The 22871-nt window shown below is 34.0% G+C and overlaps 1 protein-coding gene across 1 annotated transcript in view; it reads right to left on the bottom strand.

Annotated features, from left to right (window-relative positions):
• Positions 1 to 18965, bottom strand: part of LOC106132709 (G-protein coupled receptor dmsr-1) — a 29705-nt gene extending 10740 nt beyond the window's left edge. The window contains exons 1-4 of the mRNA XM_013332217.2: positions 18620 to 18965; positions 3138 to 3539; positions 2631 to 2789; positions 1199 to 1335 (exon numbers count right to left, since the gene is read on the bottom strand). Coding sequence (XP_013187671.2) covers positions 1199 to 1335; positions 2631 to 2789; positions 3138 to 3422 — 581 coding nt within the window. The 5' untranslated portion in view covers positions 3423 to 3539; positions 18620 to 18965. The remainder of the gene's footprint in view (positions 1 to 1198; positions 1336 to 2630; positions 2790 to 3137; positions 3540 to 18619) is intronic.
• Positions 18966 to 22871: the final 3906 nt, after the last annotated feature.

Raw genomic sequence — 22871 nt, 5'->3', positions numbered from 1 at the left:
ATGTGGCCTTTCGGTCTCTTCAAGACTGTTGGCTCTGTCTACCCCGCAAGAAATATAGATATGACTATATGTTTGTATGTATCATAATATCGGTAGACAATTAGACACTTTGAACATCATCATCATGTCAGCGGTAGGACGTCCACTGCTGATCATAGGCCTTTAAATAACTTACAATACAAATGAACTAAATGACCTAATTGTCTCATTAATTTGTGGTGAGATCTGGTAACCTATTAGACAAGCTTCGGCCCACTTTTGAGTTTCCAGTCCTCCAAAGTTGTTACTACCTTTGATACGGGGTTTTATAAGAATTAAGTTTGAGTAACTTGTGGTGAAAATATTTAAATATTTTCTTATCACGTTAGTACGAGTAGATTTCTCAAAGTCGGCTTCTACATTATACCTACCAGTGTAGGCTGTATGTGTAGGATAGGCTGTTAACGGAACTCGTGTTGTCGATAAGATTGAACTGTTAGAAATTTAAACCATTTCCGTTTCCTGCTATTATTAATCGAGTGCTATTATTTGTAATGCGATCTCGAAACTTAGTCGATGAGTTGTTACAATAACACTAAAATGAAGTTTCCAAACTTTGCCTATAAAACCAACTTATCTCAAAAGATATTAATGGTGAAAGCTGTTATTCTTGACGCTTTCCTGGCGCCATTTTATTAAATTATAATCTTAAGTACCATTTGTTAAAAGCCGTTTCGATTTATGTAAGATGACAGAAAACTTTCAGGTTTTATGAATATTTCATTTATATTAAAATGCTTATTAAGTTTAATTGTACTTATTTGTGTCAAGATTTTTTCTTTTACCTTAAATTAACCAAGTTATTTTTAAACTTTAATCAAATTAATATAAGTAATGTAAACGCGAAAGTGTCGGTGTATTTAGACCTATTACAAAGGCAATGTACATTCACTACATTTCATCCCGATATTTAACAGATATTGCAAAAGACAAAATGTGTGAGACAATCTGGAAAGTTAATAGAAATAGAAAACAAAAAATATTAGATAAATAGATAGATAATTCATTTATTTGATTTGCTGATTTGCTACACACAATTTACAATGTACATATGAAATACAAATTAATAATGATGTGAGTTGCAGCAATACAAAAAGGTTAAAACTCAACGATTTTATTGCTATCTATCTATTAGTATCTCATGTCATTAGAAACATACTTGATAGCTATATATCGCCAGATAGCCAGCGACAGCGTGAGGAATATGGAGGCGGTATGTAGTATCTGTGTGAAATGCATGTGGAACAGCATGTACACTGCCCACGAATACGGCCAGTCCTCCTGGCCGGGAAGCAGCTGGAACAAAGAAATTATTTATATTTAAATCTTATATATAAAATTCTCGTGTCACATTGTTCGTTCCCTTAGTCCTCCGGAACAGCTTGACCGATTCTCATGAAATATTGTGAGCATATTGAGTAGGTCTGAGAATCGGCCAATATCTATTTTTCGTACTTCTTAGTGATAAGGGTTGTCCCCCCCCCCTTAACATTTTTTTTACTAGAAATAACTTAAAAGTTATTTATATGGTAAAACAATGTTTGCCGGGACAACTAGTGTCTCTATAATAAGTAGGTACATTATCTATTATGTCTACTATAATAATACTTGATCGTAGTCTAACACTCGCGCAGCGTAATGTCTAGCGTGGAGTCCAAATTTGAACAGTATCTTTTTTAGTGCGTAAATTACAATTAACTTTCATGAATCTCGGAGAAAATATCGGTGAAAGTTTAAGGATAGACCGGTTTAACCTGATAGGTAATATCAAGAAGGTTGGCATCTACAATAAATTTTAATACAAATGAATACTAGCTGTGTTCACTTTTTCAGATACTTACGCGTTTTTTTTTATGCAATAAAGCTAAATTATTTGTAATTGTAAAGAGGGCAGTATACATCCCTGAGTTCAAAAGTAGATATGCCTTTCTGTGTAAAAAGTAACTGAGAAAACATTTCATAAAGATTTTAAATATTGTCGACAGCAGGAAAATAACAATTTAGAGGAAAATTGCCAATTTGTCTCTTACTTCGTGCTTTTTCATATTTCAACGCCTTTTACGTCTGCCAAGATCCCAGTGAAAATTATAATAAGAAGTACCAATTTGGATCATGATGGAAAAAAAATTGCATGCCAAGGGGCAAACTGTTTTTACTATTAAATTACCAATTCACATGTCTACACAGTTATGCAATTAATAATTTTGAATTTGTGTATTTCACTAGGATCTATTACTTGGTTCGTCTGAAGACTATACATCCATTGTAAATAGATTGGTGTTCCTAAACTAAAATGCAAGGAACCTCCATTCTATGCACATATTCCTTGCTTATAACAACAAAATGTTGCAGAAGTCATAAACACTTTATTTATCTGTGAGAATACTAGTCATAGGCACACCCCGAAAGGTGAAGATGCAACCTGGATTTACTACAAGAGGATCATGACTGGACCCAAATTCCGTATTTATCCAAACAATCTTACTCACCAAGTAGAAGCAAACGTTTGATACGAGCCGGCACAAGGTCCCTTAGGGTCAACACTGCCGCAATCAACTCATTAGCCAAGCTCCCAAAGAAACAAAACTCACCAGATACCTGTAGATTGCGAAGGGCACATATTCGATCATGACGAAGACATCAGCCACCGCCAACCACTTGAGCAGCCGGTTGATGGGAGCAGCTGCGAGGTCCCGACGGGTCAGCACTGCCACGTTCAAAATATTCGCAAGGCTACCGAACAGGCAAACCTTGGCAGGCAAATAAAATGTAAATATCAAGAACAGTTTTAGCATCAGCTTCGCTCGCGATTTAATTTAAGTTCTTTTTTATCTAATTTCAAAGTTTTCATACAATTTTTTTGTGAAAATCGGTCCAGCGGTATATCCATTAAAGTGTAACGAATTGACAATATGCGAAAGATAGACTTATGCATATTATCTTAAACTCATCCGCAGTTGCGAATCAAGTTTTATTCTCCATCATTCAAAAAAATTTTGGTCAGTCATTCGTTGCGAAGTCAGAAAACAAATAGCAAAGATAAAAATAACAATTCTGTGAATTATAACACCAAAATTTCCCACATTCATTTTACTTACCAAAAGGCTAACATATCCGTGAATACCATTGTAAGCCAATATCAAGTCTCGAATCTCTCCCGCGCAATATTCCATGCGACATTCTTTCACTAGCGACGAAATATTCTCCCTATTCCTCCAATCCTCCAAAGCTTTGAGTACTTCGCTGATGCTCGAGCTATGATTGAATCCCCTATGCTTGAGTAAAGTGATGATTCTTGATCCATCGTCCAAAAAGTCGTAAGTGGTATTAGAGTCATTGTATAAGGTTTGATTGGCCAGGCGAGCGCTGTCGTCGGCCAGCATTGTAAGCGCTATTCACCACAATAGGTTTAAATTACACTTTCGATTTGTTGAAACGTATAGAGCAATGTCTATGTGCCGTGTAGATGGAATTTGCCGATCTAGTCATCTTTGATGTATCTGAAACAAAAATGATGCATGTTAAACAATGTAACGAATCAATTTACACATATTATATACATCTCTTGCATTTCTGACTGACTGACTGATTTTGTTGTGTTTATTAATGGTCAAAACTACTTTAAATACATAGCTTAATTTTCTTCGGAATTAGGTATTTGAGCACAAAGCGGCGATGTCTTAAAATTCCTACGGGATTGATAAATTAAACAAGATTTTTCGATAATTTTTTTTTGATTTGTTGTTGTAGGCAGCCAACTTCCGGCTTAAGCTATATTCAATATTATACATTACAGGAAAATGCACATGCTTTCAGCATTTAAAAAAACGGAATTTCAAGGAAACACTTGTATACTTCAAGTGAGATACGTAAACATACTTGAATCAAACTAAATCATCGTACATAGTACATCATCGTACCAAAGTATTGATTTGGGTAATGCGTAATGTTGCATGAAAGGGACACTTAAGTAAAATACCATTAACTGCAGACTAAGGAGAAAGTATTGTCATCAATTGTCAATCACTGTTCACAATACATATATTAATATTACTTTACCAGCAACAACAATGACGGCCTCTGTGGAGTGCGTAGTGCGCTTGTCTGTGACCCCGAAGGTCCCGAATTCGAATCCCGGCCAGGGCATGATGAGAAACGAACTTTTTCTATAGAAAAAGTTGGTTCCTCCACTTTCCTCAAGTTTCTAACTTTCTTCGAGTCTTATTCAGTCTATGTAATTTGTTCCGTATATTTTTATTTATTTATTAAAATAAACCGCACATAATCAAATAAGTACTAGGCGGTTTTATATAATCTGAAAAACAAAACTCGAAAGTTTCAAGTTTCTGAATTTATAGCCTATAATGATCATAGAAAAATATGGAGCGATAATAGATCTATCTGTTACACTTTCACGGCTAAACCAATTAAATGTCAATTAAATTATATCGCGGACGGAGCTGCGGGAAAAACAAGTGTTATCTAAAAATACTATTCTTCAACAAATAAACCTCAAATTTAATACTTACTACATTAAACTAACAAGTTGTAGTGAGTTCTCTCACTCCACTAACCATAACATACCTACACGTATGAAGTTTGCCTTTATGAAAGTAACTCGGTGTTTAATATTCTAATATTCATTATTTATTAAGGAATGATTTTGTGTTAAAGGTATAAATTCAAATCCATTCAACGATTAGCTATATTTCATAACGGGTTTTTTGTTCACAAGAATTCACCCTAGAAAAGTTTTAGTCGATAACAAAAAAAATCGTAAACAAATTAATATAGGACCGATGACTATAGAATTTTATAAGAAAATGCTTTTCCCAAAATACTTTTAAATATAAATGCTTGAATATTGTTCAAGAATTCTGATTCATAGTTGAAAAGAGGGTGAACTTTTTGATCTTTTGATTTCTTTTGACGAGTCTTTTCAAGAGATTTTTTCACGCCTCAGCTGAATTTCCATCTAAATTCATTAATAACGTAATCCTTAAAAATAAATAACAAAGTGGTGAATAAGATTAAAATAAATATTCAGCAATATGACTTTTATTATAATTTCTTCATAGTAGCAACTTTAAACTTTTTCTTGCCCATACTCATAATAAAATTGTAACAGATCGATTTTTGTACCTACTTGAAAGAAACTTGTATTACCAATAAATACCGATATGGTTCCCCCATTGTACGCCCAACAGAACGCAAAAATGTTATGTTATTTTATTAATTTCTGTCTGTCTGGATGTTAGTTCTCGCATCACGCAAACACTTATATTACTAACTACTGCTTAAAAACGGTATACAAGAACAACTCGATGAAGTCGTTTTTGTAACATCTATGACCGAATTGAAATTAAATAAATTGTGCATACTTCATTCTTGCATGTTATTTTCAAAAATATATTTTTATCTGACCGTTATGAGATCAAAAGTAAGTAGGTTAAATTTTGGATCAGTCATGTTGAGCGAGGGGGATGAAAATGAGAGTCATCGTAGTAACAAGCTCGATAATAGATAGCGAATAAAACATACATACATATATCAATAAGATATTTAAGGGAAATGGAAACACTTATAGGTATCAAAATACTGATTTAGTCTTGGATATGAAATTAATTCTACTTGTAAACCAATCAAGTATACAGAAATAGCTCAACCTCATCAATATTCATGAAAATAATGCTGATAGATACACGTACAATTTCAGCCATCAATGAAACGTAATTTTTTATCATCGCCATTAGGTGTGATAAAAGTCGTAAAATGCCTTAGTCGCCTTTTCGAATAGGCTTATAACTTGCTTCTCTTTTTTTAGGCGATGGGCTAGCACTAAACCTGTCACTATTTAAATCTATCATTAAACTTAACAGCTGAACCTGGCTTGTCAGATTCTTAAGACTGCTGGCTCTGTCTTCCCTTAAGGGATAAATACGTGATTATATGAACGAATGAAGGTATGGTAAATTTGGCCAATTGTATCTACATCTTTATTCGTTACAGGAAAACCAAGCCAATAATCACAAGGCCACATTTAGCTTAATAATCACGTCTATATCCCCTGCAGTATCTATGGATGGAAAGTCAGATATTTTCTTTGTGAATAAAAATACAATTTTTAACATCAAAGATACACAAACTAGACGACACACTTTTAAAATACATTTCTTTTTATTCCTCATGTTAACTAAAGTAGCAATTTGATTGGGGCAGCGGCGAACTGTTGAAATATTGGAAAACGCGATGGAGGCCGGCGGGGCGATGGCGACCCAGTGGTTTCAAATGGCAAATAGCTGAACATATTAGATCGTATTTTTCATTGCAACGGGGAATAGAAACTTTCATTTTTTTAGTCTATTTATTCCAATTATATTCGACTAGAGGACGCCCGTGACTCCGCCCGCCTATATGAAAAAATCCCGGTAGTTTCCGTTCCCGCGGGAATTTCGAAAAATCCTCTCTTAGTGTCTCCCAACATTCTCCAATAAAAATATATGCTAAATTCCACATTGCTTATTGTGTTTAGTAGTTTCGATTAAGCTTTTCTTGTCCGTCTGTTATGTACGTATATAGATTTTGTTTAGTATTTTTGGTTTTAAGGAAATCAAAAATATGATTCACAAAATTTATTTTGAAACCTATGCACGCTGGCACAGTTACTAAAAACCAAGGAACACAAACAATTCTTTAAATACCTAAACATCATTATTTTTAGTGGTGATAAGTTATAAAAGAAAGAATATAAATGTTAAAAAAAGAAAAATACATAATTTGTGTGTTTATTTATTTAGAATTGAGCTCTCTTAAAATCTGAACTCTCATCTCAATAAACATTCATTGAAACAGTCATGTATTTCAACCTCAAAAAGTCGTTTCAGAGAACCAATATAAATAAGCACATTTATGAAAGATAGAAACGAGCTCGATGTTAATTTGCAATGAATTTCAATGAAACATTGTACAGAATGAATGAATAAACGATTAAAATTGATGTCCTTGTTTCGCACGGACAAGGTCGGGGTATATATGCATGTAAATCAACGTGGTCTGGTCAGTGGTGAGTATATTATATTGTATACGTCTGGCGCCAACCATTACAAAGTACGATGTGAACACAGCAGTGTTAGTAAATGATACCTTCTACATATTGATATAACATCGTCATCATCACGAGTTCACAATCACCAGATGGATATTTTATAGCTGGAGAGGCCGAAATCTGCCAACTGAAAAACTTGACCGTATGGTTTTAGTTTGTATGAACAGGGCTATTTTCTGTTCACTATTCTTCCCAAAACTTCGGGCTTTGCTACAAATACACTCAGGAGGTAAAGTAGTGGTTATTAATATTAAATTTTACTGTTTGATTTTAAGATATTAACTCACGTTCTCTTGCAAAAGGGAGTACATTCACTGAACGACCTATTGTTATCTGATCTAAGGTTAGAGTATCAACATAAGGGTAAAATAAACTATACAACTATAATATGCACTGGCACTTAAGGACTATTCCCCTTACCCTGGAAATTTTATATAATCCGCCCTCTAAGAGCAGAAACATATATAAAGAGTTTGTTATCCCTATGACGGCTCACTCTCAGATACTCAGCAACGCAAGGGTATATAATAATCAGCTTTGAAGAAAAATGCTGAATGCAGCGCTTTCGATCAGTCAAAGTAAAGATGAATCTACAAAAATGCCATCGAAATTTATTTTTACCATTATTCTAGAACTGTGGAATGCCTCCATTTAGTATTTCTCAGCAAAACTTCATGACCCAGTTTTGAGTTCGGATAGGATTTCAAGCACAGGATTTCAAGTTTGTTCCACTAAAATTTATTTCTATCATCAAGACATTCAGCTAAACCTGGCTCTACTATTGGCTCTGTCTACCTCAAACTATTTCGTGAGGAGAAGCCAAGATCCTTTTAGACCACAATGTACGAAAAAATAAATAAGTTGCCACGCCTAGTAACAAGTTAATAATAAGTTAGTTGGGTCGTTTGTAATAGGTCTGAAGATTACAACTTTTGGAAATTGAATACCTAATCGTGTTGAACTAGGTATTATCCCGGTTAGATACCGAGCATCGTTATTTCCAAAATTAATTTAATCAACTTAAATTGAGAAATTTTCTGTAGAGGTTTAAAATTTATTTGGAAATTTTCATTCGTGTTTAATATCTTTGTCAAATATTAAAAGTTTGGCTGCACAGAGCAGTGAAGCCCATTGAGCCAGTCGTAAAGAATCCGAAGTTCCAAGCTGCGTGGTATACTATAAGTAAGTAATATTCATACATATTATTGAAATGACGTTAACAACTCTTAAATTCTTGGAATTCTTGTTTTAGGCCATGAGCTAGCAACCTGTCACTATTGAATCTCAATGCTACGAGTATACACCTGAACGTGGCCTTACAGTCTTACTGTTGGCTGTATCTGTCCCGTAAGGTATAAAAACATCACTATATGTATGTATGTTAAAGATACTATGTTCAAATAAAAATATAACCTAATTTTAACCACCTTCCAAACCGATCAAAGTTACTCGTATAATCGGGACCGAGTGGTGCCCCGCGCTTGAAAAGCCATTATAGTGACCAACGACCACGACCGTCGAATAGGCATGTCTTATCTTTCCTCGTCAAAACCTCCACCTCTTGTCAGATTTCAGGAAATCCGTTTAGTATAACACACAGATACACATGTAAAAATGTATAATAACTATGAATACCTATGCCAATTTTTGTTAATTATTTCCGATCAATTATAAACTTGTGAATTTTCCTTAAGGCGATGGCCTGGTAATCTACCACTTTCTGAATCTCAATCCAACTAATCATGACCTTTTATTTTCGAGACTGTTGGTTCTGTGAGTGAGGAATAAACCCCGTGAGGAATAAAGACTTTAAACTTTGTACGTATATTACATCGTGCCTTAAAAGAAGCTAATACCCGCTACATAGTTGTTTCCTCTCTTTACTCTACTTATATACTATACTATACTCTACTTTACACACGAAATCTTTACAAAGGGAACAGACGTGACATAATTGGATCACCTGTGAATTACATGGGTACACTTCGGTGCATTGTATTTTATTGCCATTGTATTTCTTGACAACTCAATCACAATCGCAAGAACAATATAATGTTGTACTTCTCAAGAGAAACACAAAACTGGGAAGCGGATTCCTCACTGTCAACTGTGTTCTATTATATTCCTAACTTAGTGCCTACTGTAAATTGTATTCGACAAAATAATGAGATGAAAATTGCAAGACAAGGCCGTCCCACTAGTCCCATTAGGCAAGGATTGGGGCAAGTGAAAGGTCGTTTGTAGTATCTGTCCAACTCTCCGCTCCGGGAAAGATGCGTCATCTTACGTATCTATGAAAATTTTAATATAATATTAGCCGTGTGGTGCCAGCAGAGTAGCATCACCTCATGTCTTCCTGTGGGTCATCCAAAGAGTCGATTGATGGATTGAGCGGGAGGTGGGTAGCAGTTCTTACGCTGATATGATAACACAGACAAGAATCAATAGATACTGCGTTGAACAACTTGCCTGCCCCTGCGTAGTGACTATGGATAAAATCCCCCCATTTCTGGGGACACCTTTGTCCGGCAGTGAACTTTTATAGGCTGTTAAGGTGAAGGATAAAAAATTATAGCCGGAAGATCAACCTGTCTAAGCTTTAGTCCTTGTCGAATTCACCGACAACTATATTATTTATTATGAGTGCCGAAATCCCGAAATAGGGATATCATTTTGAATATCATTTTAGGTCTTTTTTTTTAATATATACGGGACAATTACACAGATTCAATTAGCCTCGAAGTAAGTTCGAGACTTGTGTTACGAGATACTAACTCAACGATACTATATTTTATAATAAATAGTTATATAGATAAACATCCAAGACCCAGACCAATCAGAAAAAGTTCTTTTCTCATCATGCCCTGGCCGGGATTCAAACCCGGGACCTCTGGTGTCGCAGACAAGCGTACTACCGCTGCGCCACAGAGGTCATCATTATTTAGTAAAATAAAGCGTTAAATGAACAGCACGTCAAAGTTTTAGCAGCGCTTAATTTAAGCACAGCATAATTAATAGTGCTAATAATTCAACCAATGTACGAACACCTGATATCAAAGTTAATTTAAACCCTAAAATTTAGTCACCATTTGTTTAAAGGGATTACAAGTATCCTACAATGAACCACCTAGGTATAAAGTCATTATAAAAAGTTGATTCGCTATTTGAAATGTATTAAATTTAATCTTTATTTTATAAGCAAATAAAAACCAAAATAAAACTAATTTTCATAAAGTACAAAAAAGCACATGCCATTCGTGGCAATAGATACCTATGTAGGTAAATTGACTCCTTAAGTAGTCTTGAGTAACTTTTGTATCTAATAATAGAAATAGCGTGATAAGAGAATGATGTGATGTGAAAGAATAACTTTTGTAAAATAGAAAGATCGCCGCCTCTAATTGATGTCCCCCTTTTTTGAAGTCGGTTAAATTTCTAAAACCTTCTCGTTAGTGTAACAAAGACTTCTCCGAAAACCGCGTCAAAATTGGTTCAGCGAAAACAAGAGATAATCGCGGACAAACATTTTATTTGAAGGCGGTTAAAAAGGGAATGCATAGATGATTTTACATACATACATAAAAACACGCCTCTTTCCCGAAGGGGTAGGCAGAGACTACCTCTTTCCACTTGCCACGATCTCTGCATACTTCCTTCGCTTCATCCACATTCATAACTCTCTTCATACAAGCTCGGCGGTTTCGGGTACTTTTGACCTGACCCTAGATGATTTTGTCTGCGAAAAAAGCGTGATTTTAAATTCTTTCTATGTGCATAAAACCCACCTAAAACAGTTTCTTTGTAAGATTTTCCTATTAAAATCAGCATTGAAATCTCTAACACTCTAAATAGTTAACATTAAAAGTAAAATTTATATAAGTAATTATGAAAACTTCAAAGCGAACATTTCTTTTAGTCGTTTATTTATTGGTTACCACGGCGTCTATTTCTAACATTTTGATGAGAAACACATTACTGATAAAAATACGATTTCTTTGCCGGCCTTCAAGCCTAGATTGGCATGTTTATTTGTATTTTGTTTATTTAGCCCGTGTTTAATACTTGAGGCTATCCGTAATCCTTATTGTGCTAATCACATACGCATATTGCATCTGTTTGAGTGATGAGTGAGTTGTCGTGATAACAGTCTGCCTGTTACAAGTTGAAAACACTGGCGCTTTGTATCGATCTGTAACGAGGTATATTTTTTTACATATTTTTTGATGGAAGGTGTTTTTTTTATTAATTTATTTTTTATTCCTAATTTATATGATATTTTTGTTAGTTCATAAATACTTAGTGATACTTAATGATTAACTCTCGTTCGGCTATGCATCGCAATGAAAAGACCTGATCCGTACATCCCATTCCCTTTCGAAATCCCGCTTGAGCATCCCATATTTTGTCGTCAAAGTTATTATTGACAAGGAAATTATTATTTAAAAAAGATGTTTCATCAATATTTTGAAAGTAGACACAGACGTCAATCGTTCTGTGTTACCGTCGAGAACAATGGACATTGGACATGAAATACAAATCCAAAATCAATATTTTGTAATCACGTACCAGTAACGATCCAATAAGAACGATTGAAGTAAAATAAATTTGTCTCCTTGATTTATGGTTTTACAATGATTCATATCTTTAAAGACACGATTTCTGTAGCTATCGTTCCTGTTAATGCATTTTTGGAAATTATGAGATGATCGAATAGATTTTTTAACATCTTCATATTTCTCCTTTAAAAAAACTAAAAATCTCGATTTGCCTTTCAGTCTTTTCAAGACTTATTGGCTCTGTCTACCCCGCAATTGATACAGACGTGATTGTACTTATTAATGAAGAAACGCAAAATAAAAACATCAAGACGAAATACCTTTATTTAATTTGTTTTAAATTTTGCAAGTATTTGTAGGAATCTGGACACAACTGAAAAATCATGATACTTCATCCGAGTTCTTCAAATTATGAAGTACGATTCCCAATGCTGGAAACATACATATAATCACTTCAATATCCATTGCGGGGTAGACAGAGCCAATAGTCTTAAAAAGGCAAGGTGAAATTGGGATTTAAAAATATCCCAATTTCATAAGCCATTTTACTTTTACGATTATTTTTTATTGGTGCCGCGAACCACACGACATAATGCCAACAACACAACAACAATAACATAAATATTTATATAATTTTTTTTCTTATTCGCAGATAATTATTAATGTTTTCCAAGTAAGAGAGTAAGTATCTTTTGACTAGCGCCTCAACGACTCACTTTGGCAAGGTTATATAATTTCACTCAACTCTTACAATCACATCTGTTTTATACTTTTCGTTAATCTTCATTCAATCCACCTCTAAACCACCTCATTACATAAACAAATCAATTCCAACCAAAAGTAATAAATACAATTGGTGTACAACATATAAAATCACGTGTTTATCCCAAAACGAGATTATACATAGTGATAGACAGAGCCAATAGTTTTGAAAAGACTAAAAGGTCACGCTTAGCTGGTCAAATATCCGGCCCATCGCCTAAAAGATGGATCCCGAATCCCTTTTCCTGATAATAATAATTTAAATAATGTATACACAATAATTGTTAATCAATGAACACGTGTCAGTTTAGTCTGTAGTAATATTAAATTTCTTCACTGATTATTTCACATATTAATAACCACAACTGATTAAAGAATATCGAATTACAACCCAAATACCTGAATTTTCATGGATAATAATTGTACATGTTCAAAATGTGGCTTTAGAAAATGCAAATATTTGTATTGCATAATAATAGCTTAACTGTGTGTTTAAGAGAATGTATGCAGAATTTGTTGATCTAATTAGGTAGGCAGATAAACATTATACATACATTGCTCGTAGATACGATTATGCCTTATTTTCATTACATTGTCACACGGAACTTTTCCAAATGTTTTGCACTCTAGTTTTTAACCGCAGCTCCGCCCGCGCGATTTTGCGCTTCCTACAAAAGAATACAGGTTTTTGCAAATCCAACTACTACTTACCTCAAATTTTTACCCGGTATAAAAGATAGCCTACATCCTTCTCACGACTCTTTATAATACGTGAAATTTAATGAAGATTGTTTAAGTAGATAACACGTGGAGAGGTTAAAAACAAACAAACTTACTATCGCATTTATTATATTAGTTGGGACAATAATAACTAATTTTTTTCTGCGTGTTTGCTACCTCAGTATAGCCCGTTTTTATATCGGATCTTAATTATCAACTATATTCTTTTAAAATTTTATCTAAATTAGATCAGTAGTTAAACGTTAAAACACAACTGATAGTTAAACTACCGCATTAATTATATTAAAATTAGTGTATATTTTATAGAAATATTAAGTTCTTAATTCTTATTCCCTAGATAGACTTACTTACTTAAGTAAAACAACGAGTGAAGCAAAAGAGCCCACTTTGTATGGATTAAAGTAATTTGAGTAGATTAATGATATTAATAATCTTACAACGGATAATTGTTTCCATTAATTACGAAGTGAAGACCTTTCGAGTGAACCTCACTGATTCGTGGAGAGCTTTTATGAACGTGAACAATTGATTTGCATAACAGTGATTAAACAATTATTACATACGTACATTTAATCCCGTCTTTATCCCTGACAGAGAAGACAGAGCTAAAAGTCTCGAAATGACTAATACTTGTAATATAAGCACTAATTAATAAAATGTTTATTAAACCCATGGCAAAACAGTTTTGAGATTAAGATACGGATGTACCGTATCTTATTTTCAAAACTTAAGCGATAGTTTTTAATTTTTCTGACAAATAAACTTTTGCATTCTCATTTGATTGTCAAATAAAAAACGAATAATACTAAACGAATTCAAGTTCCTTTGTCGTTAACCCTTCGCAATTTCGTTGATTCTCAACCTATATTATCACACGTTTATACAAGGTGATCTATATATGGAAAAAGCAATAAAGTTATGATTGAGCGGATATCATTATATTATCTATTGCACACACTACACTAACGGATCCATAGACTATGATTTGACTTATATGGCCATAGATCACGGTTTTGATACATAATTTGAGTAGAGAGATAACTCGATTTTTCCAGGGTTATTATAAATATAAATATATAAATATATACGGGACAAATTACACTGATTGAGTTAGCCTCGAAGTAAGTTCGAAACTTGTGTTACGAGATACTAACTCAACGATACTATATTTTATAATAAATACTTATATAGATAAACATCCAAGACCCAGGACAATCAGAAAAAGTTCTTTTCTCATCATGCCTTGACCGGGATTCGAACCCGGGACCTCCGGTGTCACAGACAAGCGTACTACCGCTGAGCCACAGAGGCCGTCAATTGTTTTATTATAATCCGATTCATATGAATGAAATGATAATATTTAAAAAATAGTGTGCATGTATAATAGAATCACATCTTTATCCTTTGCAAGGTAAACTTTATCCCAACAGTGTTTTGATTTGATGTTTATATAAAAGCTTTCATGTTTTATCCGTTAAGAGTTACGTAAAGCCAACAGTCTCAAGACTTGAGCTTCGATAAGTTGGATAGTTAAATTGAATATCAGAGATTATGACAAAATAACGTCTAAAATAATAATTCATAATAATATGGGGGGCGCGACCCAAACAGTGCCGTACCATCCTTTACTGGAAACATTTCGCCGCATTTTCAGGCCCCCATTTGAGAACCACTGGATAAGACCACAACACTGAATTATTTGTCATCACATACGTAAAATCCGAAATTTCAAGTCTCTACGCCATTGAGTGCCAAAGTTAAGTAAAAGCAAAGTTTCGCATTAATGACACTCACTCACTTTGTCCAGATTTCATTACTTTATATGCAGCTTCATCGAGATTTGGTTGGTTTTTACAGAATGTTTTTGATAGAATTGGGTTTTACACACTATGTTTTTCTTTGATACCAGATCAGTATGGATGTAAGTATTTGGTTTTCAACAAAATGTCAGACAACAATTACCATGCCTTTCTCCATGTTGATTTCATAGAAGAGTTTAGAACCAAAGTAGTTCGAGGAAGTAATAAAAAATTCCAAGGGTGGATTTATTTACAGACTTTGAAATTTTATCAGATTCTTTAGGTGTTATGTTCTTTGCCTAAGCGGATCCCAAGCTCTGCAATCAACAGCTAAAAGACGATCGAGAATTCACTATAGAGTTGTGTGTTCAAATCTTATGACGATTAAGAATTCACAATTTTAGTTACATTCGAGCTGTTGTTATTCACTTAAATTATGTGTACATCTGTAGGTACTTTGGTATCAAGTATTTATAAGAAAAATAATTGATTCCCCTTTCTCCAACCATTACCAAAATTTTCCATGTTACGAGAAATAATTTGGGCAATAAATTAACAGCCATTTGCCCGATTGACGTCAACCCTCGCTTCAAATTCTGTTATGAAATAATAATCTTTAAATTCAATTAGGTTCCTAAATACCATATGCTGCGTTGTCTTTATTACAAAATAACTTTTAAAATACGTACAACATTCATATGTACATGTATATAAATGTGTACATATTCACGTCTTTATCCCTTGCGAGGTAAAAACGACGTACTGTATCGTTATTTTTGGAAATGGAACCCTAGGCCTCCCTAGGTGGACATCCTGACCTGGGGCAGCTACAGTGGCTCGTCTGGAATGGGTTCAAATATGCGAGTAAATTGTGCATATTAATTGTTAACTTGTTTTTATTTAATATTTTAATGCTATAAAGTAGGTTGAATTGCCAGCTTACAGTTACTTTGGGTACTGATACAAATGAGAACATACTAAGATGATATAGATTTGACGTAATACAAAAAAAAAACAACAGCATAGATCCTTTCCAATTTTTGTGTAATATTCTGCTCTACATACTTATTTATGTAGACTGTATAGCCCAAGTAGATTCGTCCACTCGTCCAAGGGTAGAATTCGCCGACAACAGCGTATTTTATTAATATAAACGTGGTGAGATTTAAGCTATCTATTTTGCTCAAAAAATATTTCCTTTCATATGAAAGATGTCCCACGTTTGAAAATGACAACATTGTTATGGAACAATGTATAATGAACAATGGACGATTTGAATTCAGTATGAAGACAGTTCAGACTACGTTACTCGTACATAGGTACTTGATCAATATTCTGTAATCTGGATTTTTTATTATGGATCTTTTCATGAAACTTTTAACACTGTCGTGGTTTATTATTAACTGCTTAATCGAATTGCAGGTTACCTCTTTCCGAAATGGCCAGTTGACAAAATCCTAACTAATCTAGAGCAACAATGTTCAAGTGGTTAAGGTTCGAATCCCATTGCGATCGTGTACTAATAACAATTTTATATATGGAGAGAGATATGTATAGGTATATATATATATATATATACAAATATCATATCACGTTTCGCGAGTTTCGGGGTAATTGGGAAATGGGGAGTGGCGAAGGGGTTAAGCTAACTTCAGACTATTTATATTTATACTCGTAGCAAGAAAATCATGGTTATTATATAATTATATAGTGCAAAAAATAACTAAACATAACATAACATAAATACACTATCCCTTGTGGGGTAGACCGACCCAACAGTCATCAAAAGACTCAAACGCCACATTTAGCTGTTTAGCTTAATGATACTATTAAGATTCAAATTGTGACAGGTTGCTAGCTCAACGCCTAAAAGAGAAATCCCAAGTACATAAGCCTATTCCATAGTCGCCTTTTACGATATCCATGGGAAAGAGATGGAGTGGTCCTATTCTTTTTTGTAATGGCGGTGGCCACACGGCACTAATATAATACTTTACATAATAATTATTATTATCTACTAATAATACAGAGTAAGTGGGTATATGACAAAAACATGTAATGCTATTACAGTGAGGGAAAACTTCTTAAGGAAACCCGCACATCCCGAAAACTGTAACTTAATTAACAGGCCATGAAAGTCAAAGAGGAGTAGATCTGTGTTATAACCTGACCTAGTTCGACCTCCTCAACTCCTGTATCGTGGTCAAAACCGGACCCCAGACTCCACCAACTTCCCCAAGGAACAAACTCAACGATGAAATGATAAGAAATAAACTAATTGTGTCGCCGCCATTACTGGTGAATACTGTTCACCAAAACCCATTAAGCTTAACGACTATAATCCAATGTATAAAATCTGTCAAAGACAGTCTGTTGATAACAAAATGTCTACTCGTGGTTAAAATGCTAGCCTATATTTCACGCTAAAAATTTGCACCTTTTCGGAAAGGAATTTTGCCATAGTTTACATTTTTTTAACCAACTAGAGATAACAGAGGAGAGTGAGTTTTTAATGGTTTTTCACTTTATGCTATTTGTTTTTACATGTCAAAATTATGCTATAAAATTTACCTACCTGTATTAAGTATACTGACAGGATCCATGGATGTCGTAAAAGAAGACTAAGGGAGGCACATAAATGTAGTGTTAAATACTCCTGTCTTCCAGAGCTTCAGAGTTCCTACTCTGAAGCGGGACAGGAGTCACTTCGTGTAAAAATCTGACTTACCCAATGCGGGTCCATGGTCAAAAGGTCCACTGGGACCAGGACTAATGCCAGAAAGAAAAAGATTTGTGCCGTCAAAGCTCGGAGATTCTTCAATATTCAGTCTTTTGTTACAGCCTACCTGGATAGTTAGAGCTACCTAACGCAGAGCCTAGTCAACCAATTCTTACACAACCTACTCAGCAACTAGGATCAACTCCTAAAAAGAAGAATGATCAACTTTGAGATGAGTTTTTACCCGACTGCAAAGGAAGGGATGTTTTTCGCGCGTATCTTGTATTTATGTATAAAATATTCACTATAAGATGAAAATCGGACTGAATATGAATTTTAACAATGTTCTCAGGGTCGCACGATTCAACGTTTCCTAATCCAATCAAACGGATTAAGTATTTTAAGTTCGCAAAGTTAGGTAAAAGTATACTACATTGCATAATTTAACTTAAAACTGCCTTGCATAATTAAATTTCAAACAAATGTCTGAGTATAGACAAAAAATACAAAATTTTAGTGTAATGTTTCTTTTTATTAAATTGATTCCTTAAATTGCCTTAACATATAAAATTAATTGAGAAAATATGTATACCTAATTGTAAGTAACCTTTCAAACTTTAATAGTAAATTTAGAGATAACAAACTCTGTACCTACCTGATTTTGGTTTTATCAACAAACAACATGTTACGTAAAACCCATAATTTTCATATGAATACAATGTTTGTTTTGAAAAATCAAAACCAGTCTCGAGTGTTTGCCTTGCGGTAGATGAAAAGTATGATTTATTGCAGTCGTCATATCGCATTAACCACGCTTCTCTGATTTTTCGTCATTTATGTATACACGGTTTATTTAACTAAGTATTTGGTACATACATAAAATATTGTAAACACTCACATTTTAGCACTTGCAGACTTTACACTAGTTTCCTCAAAGGTTCGTGGAGTTATTGATGGTTTACAAAAATAAAGCGGCTCATTGATAGGTAGCTAAAATAATCACTACTTCTTCTGTTTGTTTGATTTACGGAAAAAATCAAACAGACAAATTTTCAATGTTTACACGATGCGATAATGTTCTAGATAAAAAGCTGGAGTTACGATGGTAAAATAGAAAATATTATCAAAGCAAACGTTCGAGGTATTAGTTTATTTGAGGTTGGTATTTGTTTTGAACGCGCGAAAACGCGAAATTATTTTCGTTTTGCGCGCGCAGTGTAGCGCCGCGGTTAGTCGGATCGGCGTTTCCATGTACACTGAATTCTCGCTGACAGTGACTTGCCTCACTGTATATTCAAACTTGCATGCATACTACTTCTCTAACTATCTTTACTGCTTTGCGAACAAGCTCTTGTAAAAGCCTTATATAGTACAGTGATACACAATGGTATGGAAGCAGAATGCTATGTGCAATTTATGTGAATGTTTTATCTATGTATTGAATTATCTTCATACCTCATGATATGTCGTACTTTTTTATGTTTGCCGAAGTAGGGGGTTGGGGGCATCATGTATTTGTGTAACCATTACTCCATAAAACCCTTCCCAACAGTCTTAAAAAAAACTAAAACGCCACATTCAGCTGTAAGATATAATTTTTAATTTAGAGAAAAATAAAAGTACGTCACTCCAATTCTTTTTCATGGATGTCGTAAAAGGCAACTAAGGGATGGGCTTATTTGTTTGTTTGTTTGTAAATACTTTATTGTACATAACAATTTTTTAGTAATACATAAAAATTAATCCGTGTGGTTCCCGGCACCAATACAAAAAATAATAGGACCACTCCATCTCTTTCCCATGGATGTCGTAAAAGGCGACTAAGGGATAGGCTTACAAACTTGAGATTCTTTTTTTAGGCGATAGGCTAGCAACTTGTCACTATTCGAATCTCAATTCTATCTTAAAGCCAAATAGCTGAACGTGGCCTATCAGTCCGCTCAGGACTGTTGGCTCTGTCTACCCCGCAAGGGATATAGACGTGATTATATGTATGTATGTATAAAAATTATTTACTTGGGATTCCTCTTTTAGGCGATGGGCTAGCAACCTGTCACTATTAGAACCCCAATTCTATCATTAGGCCGACCAGCTGAGCGTGGCCTTTCAGTCTTATAAAGATTGTTGGCTCTGTCTACCCCGCAGGGGATATAGACGTGATTATATGTTATGGTATGTTATGTTAAGTCTTACGGAAAACGAGTCTTAATAATTTTTACAAAACTGTAGACATTCTTTTATTACATATTTGAAGAATTACAATTATTATTTTAGGTAGGTACATTTCATCATTGAATAAAAACTTATATTCATCCCTTATCATGCCTTAAGCGGTTAAACGCTTCAAATTTTTGCCATCAAATCATAAGAAAATTATATAGTGTAATGTTATTTTGCGATGAGTAAATTTTATTGCAAAGTTTCATTTCCAAAGGATAAATATCTTCTTTCATTTTAAATGTAATTTTGCCTAAGTTAAATATTCTAATTCTACAGGGCATAATGAGAATCGTACTTTTTTTAATTTCCTGGGTCTTAGATGTAATCTTTAAAATTTTAAAAGTATTTACATTAAATATAGTATCGTAGAGCTAGCTCTACTTCTACTCTACGAGATACTAGTATCTCGTAACACAGTCAAGTACCGAACTTACTTCGAGGCTTACTCAATCTGGGTAATCTGGATCGTATATATTTAATCTTATTATAATTCCTGCATATTTAAGTTTATAATTGGGTTTTAAATTCTAACACGTTTTGTAAAAAAAACATAATTGCCACATGCCTTTTTACCTATAATAACTACAATACAAGCCAAAATAAAACATCGTTCATGATCTAGGTAATTAATTTGATTATTACAGTAAAAAATATGGAAAAAAAATCTTCTCTTTTCGCAGAAGTATAATAAGTACAATACAAAACAATGTATTTACATAGCAACCGAACTAAGTCAACAACGACGCTGCCACGTTTTGGTTCTTTATTTTCGTTTTGCAAATAAATCGTCGGCCTCACCTGTCACTAGAGTGAGCTATGTTCATTATAGAGAGCAGTACAATTTGTCTATGTTAACGATCATTTACCTTGAATTGAATTGAATAATAGTAAAATACCTATTCATAATTATCGAGTTGTTGGAAAAAGTTAACTTTTTACCAGCACTACTTCTCAGATTGAAACCTTCGCGAAGACCCAGTTTATATTCTCAACCAGGTCAACCACATGGCAATATTTTTCAAGAGATGCTTTAACACGACAAAAGTATGCTGGTAAGAACTCAACTTATATCAAAAAAAGAAATCCTTAATACAAAGGTATGTGTAATAAAGGACTTAATAATCGTAAACAAAGACTAAAAGAACGAAAACACGTGCATTTCAAAACCAAAACATTGACGCTAGGTACCCATTTCAGCTGTGAAACTTTTATCCTAAACGAATTTATTAGATGGCACCCTTTCGAAAGATTCCAACGTGATCTGAATACTTTACAATTCTTGACAACAACTTCTATCTAGCGATGTATGTACCACTGCCAACATTCCTGCTTTCGAATATTGTTTAAGAAAGTTTCACGGGAATATATCCATAATTAATTTGAACTCCAGGAAGGAATCACGCTTTTCCGTAATTTCCACCTTCATCTAATATTCCCGATAGCGAAACATCACTAGTAAACAACACAAACACGAATTGCCTCAAATGATGCACGTATTTACTTGAACGAAGTCGTAACTTTGTTAGCTTTCGTGTTATTCTTGATTGTATTTAGTAGTTGTTGTGATTTTGTATTTTACATTGCATAAATTTCCTCCCGGCGTTAGTCACGGTGACATCCTCACCTATCTGGACCAACTCTCACCCCGGAGTGTAGGCAGAGGTTACATCACCACACATGCCACGCCTAGAGCGCCTAAAGAAAATACTTTATAAGAAGACAAAATAAGTAGGCGTATTTTTCTACATCCAAAAAGTATCTTTTTGTACATCCACATTCGTCAATCTTTGAATGTAAGCTTGTTGGTTTTAGATATACCTGACCATTCACAAGAACGAATCCAAATTTAAAATTTATATTATAAGAATTAAGTACACTACATCCTACAAAATATGTTAGACAATGTTGATTACACAGGAAATCCTGGTTGTGGTAGTCCGTAGGCCTGCCGCAATCTGGATTAACAGCATTGTCCTTAGATTGTATATCTAAGATCGGGAATCCGACCCTAAGCCCGTAATCCCTGGATAAATTGCCCGCACTATAGACCCTGACATCCGGTTTTACTCCGATTTCAACTTAATGAAGAGTGAAAGCGATAAAACGTTCATTGACGTTCAACAAATTTCAAGAATACTATAATTGCTAGGTATAAAGACATTGAAATTTATACATTTTTGTATATACGAGTAGTAGGTATAATCATGAAATAGGTTAATAGGTATAAGGTTAATACTAACTCTTATACCAAAAGACCTAACTATGCTCGGTGGAACATTCTCCAATCTTCAGTTTTCTCAATCTAAATTCTACCTACTTGCAAGGCTGAAGTCCAAATGTTCTAACACCGTCAAATAAATTACACGTATTAATTCCATGGAATAGTAATCATTGTTAACTTTACAAGAGAGTTTTTGTTGTTGTTGTTGCTATTGTAGCTAAAGTTCTCGATGACACAAAGAATTGAATTTGTTTGCATCGGAAACTCAGAACATCGAGTCACCATCTTCCTGAAGACTAAAGGTTAATCGACTTAGACTGAGAAGTTAATCCATGAAATAATCAGAAACAGTAAACTGACCAACTGACCACGATTTTCACCCAGAAATATACCTAAAAATATAAACGAAAATTTATTGTCCTTAAACTATGTACTTCGAATTTATTTACACAATCAACCATGGCAGAAATCGATTGGAGATTTTTTTCTTAAAAAACATAACAAGTTAGATTATAGAATTGATTTATTTGGTGTCCGCATTGTTTTATTTGTAACTAAAAACATTTCTAAGAATATATATTTTTAATCATACGAAAAATTACACCGAATTCACATCAAAAAGTTTTAAATGTCATGCATTAAACACACGTGTATGCTCTAAATCAACCACATGTTTTTGTAACGTCATTAGTATTTAGTAGGTGGACGA

The sequence above is a fragment of the Amyelois transitella genome, chromosome 19 (genome assembly GCF_032362555.1).
Source record: "Amyelois transitella isolate CPQ chromosome 19, ilAmyTran1.1, whole genome shotgun sequence".
NCBI lineage: Eukaryota > Metazoa > Arthropoda > Insecta > Lepidoptera > Pyralidae > Amyelois > Amyelois transitella.
This window is presented reverse-complemented; position numbering and strand designations above follow the sequence as displayed.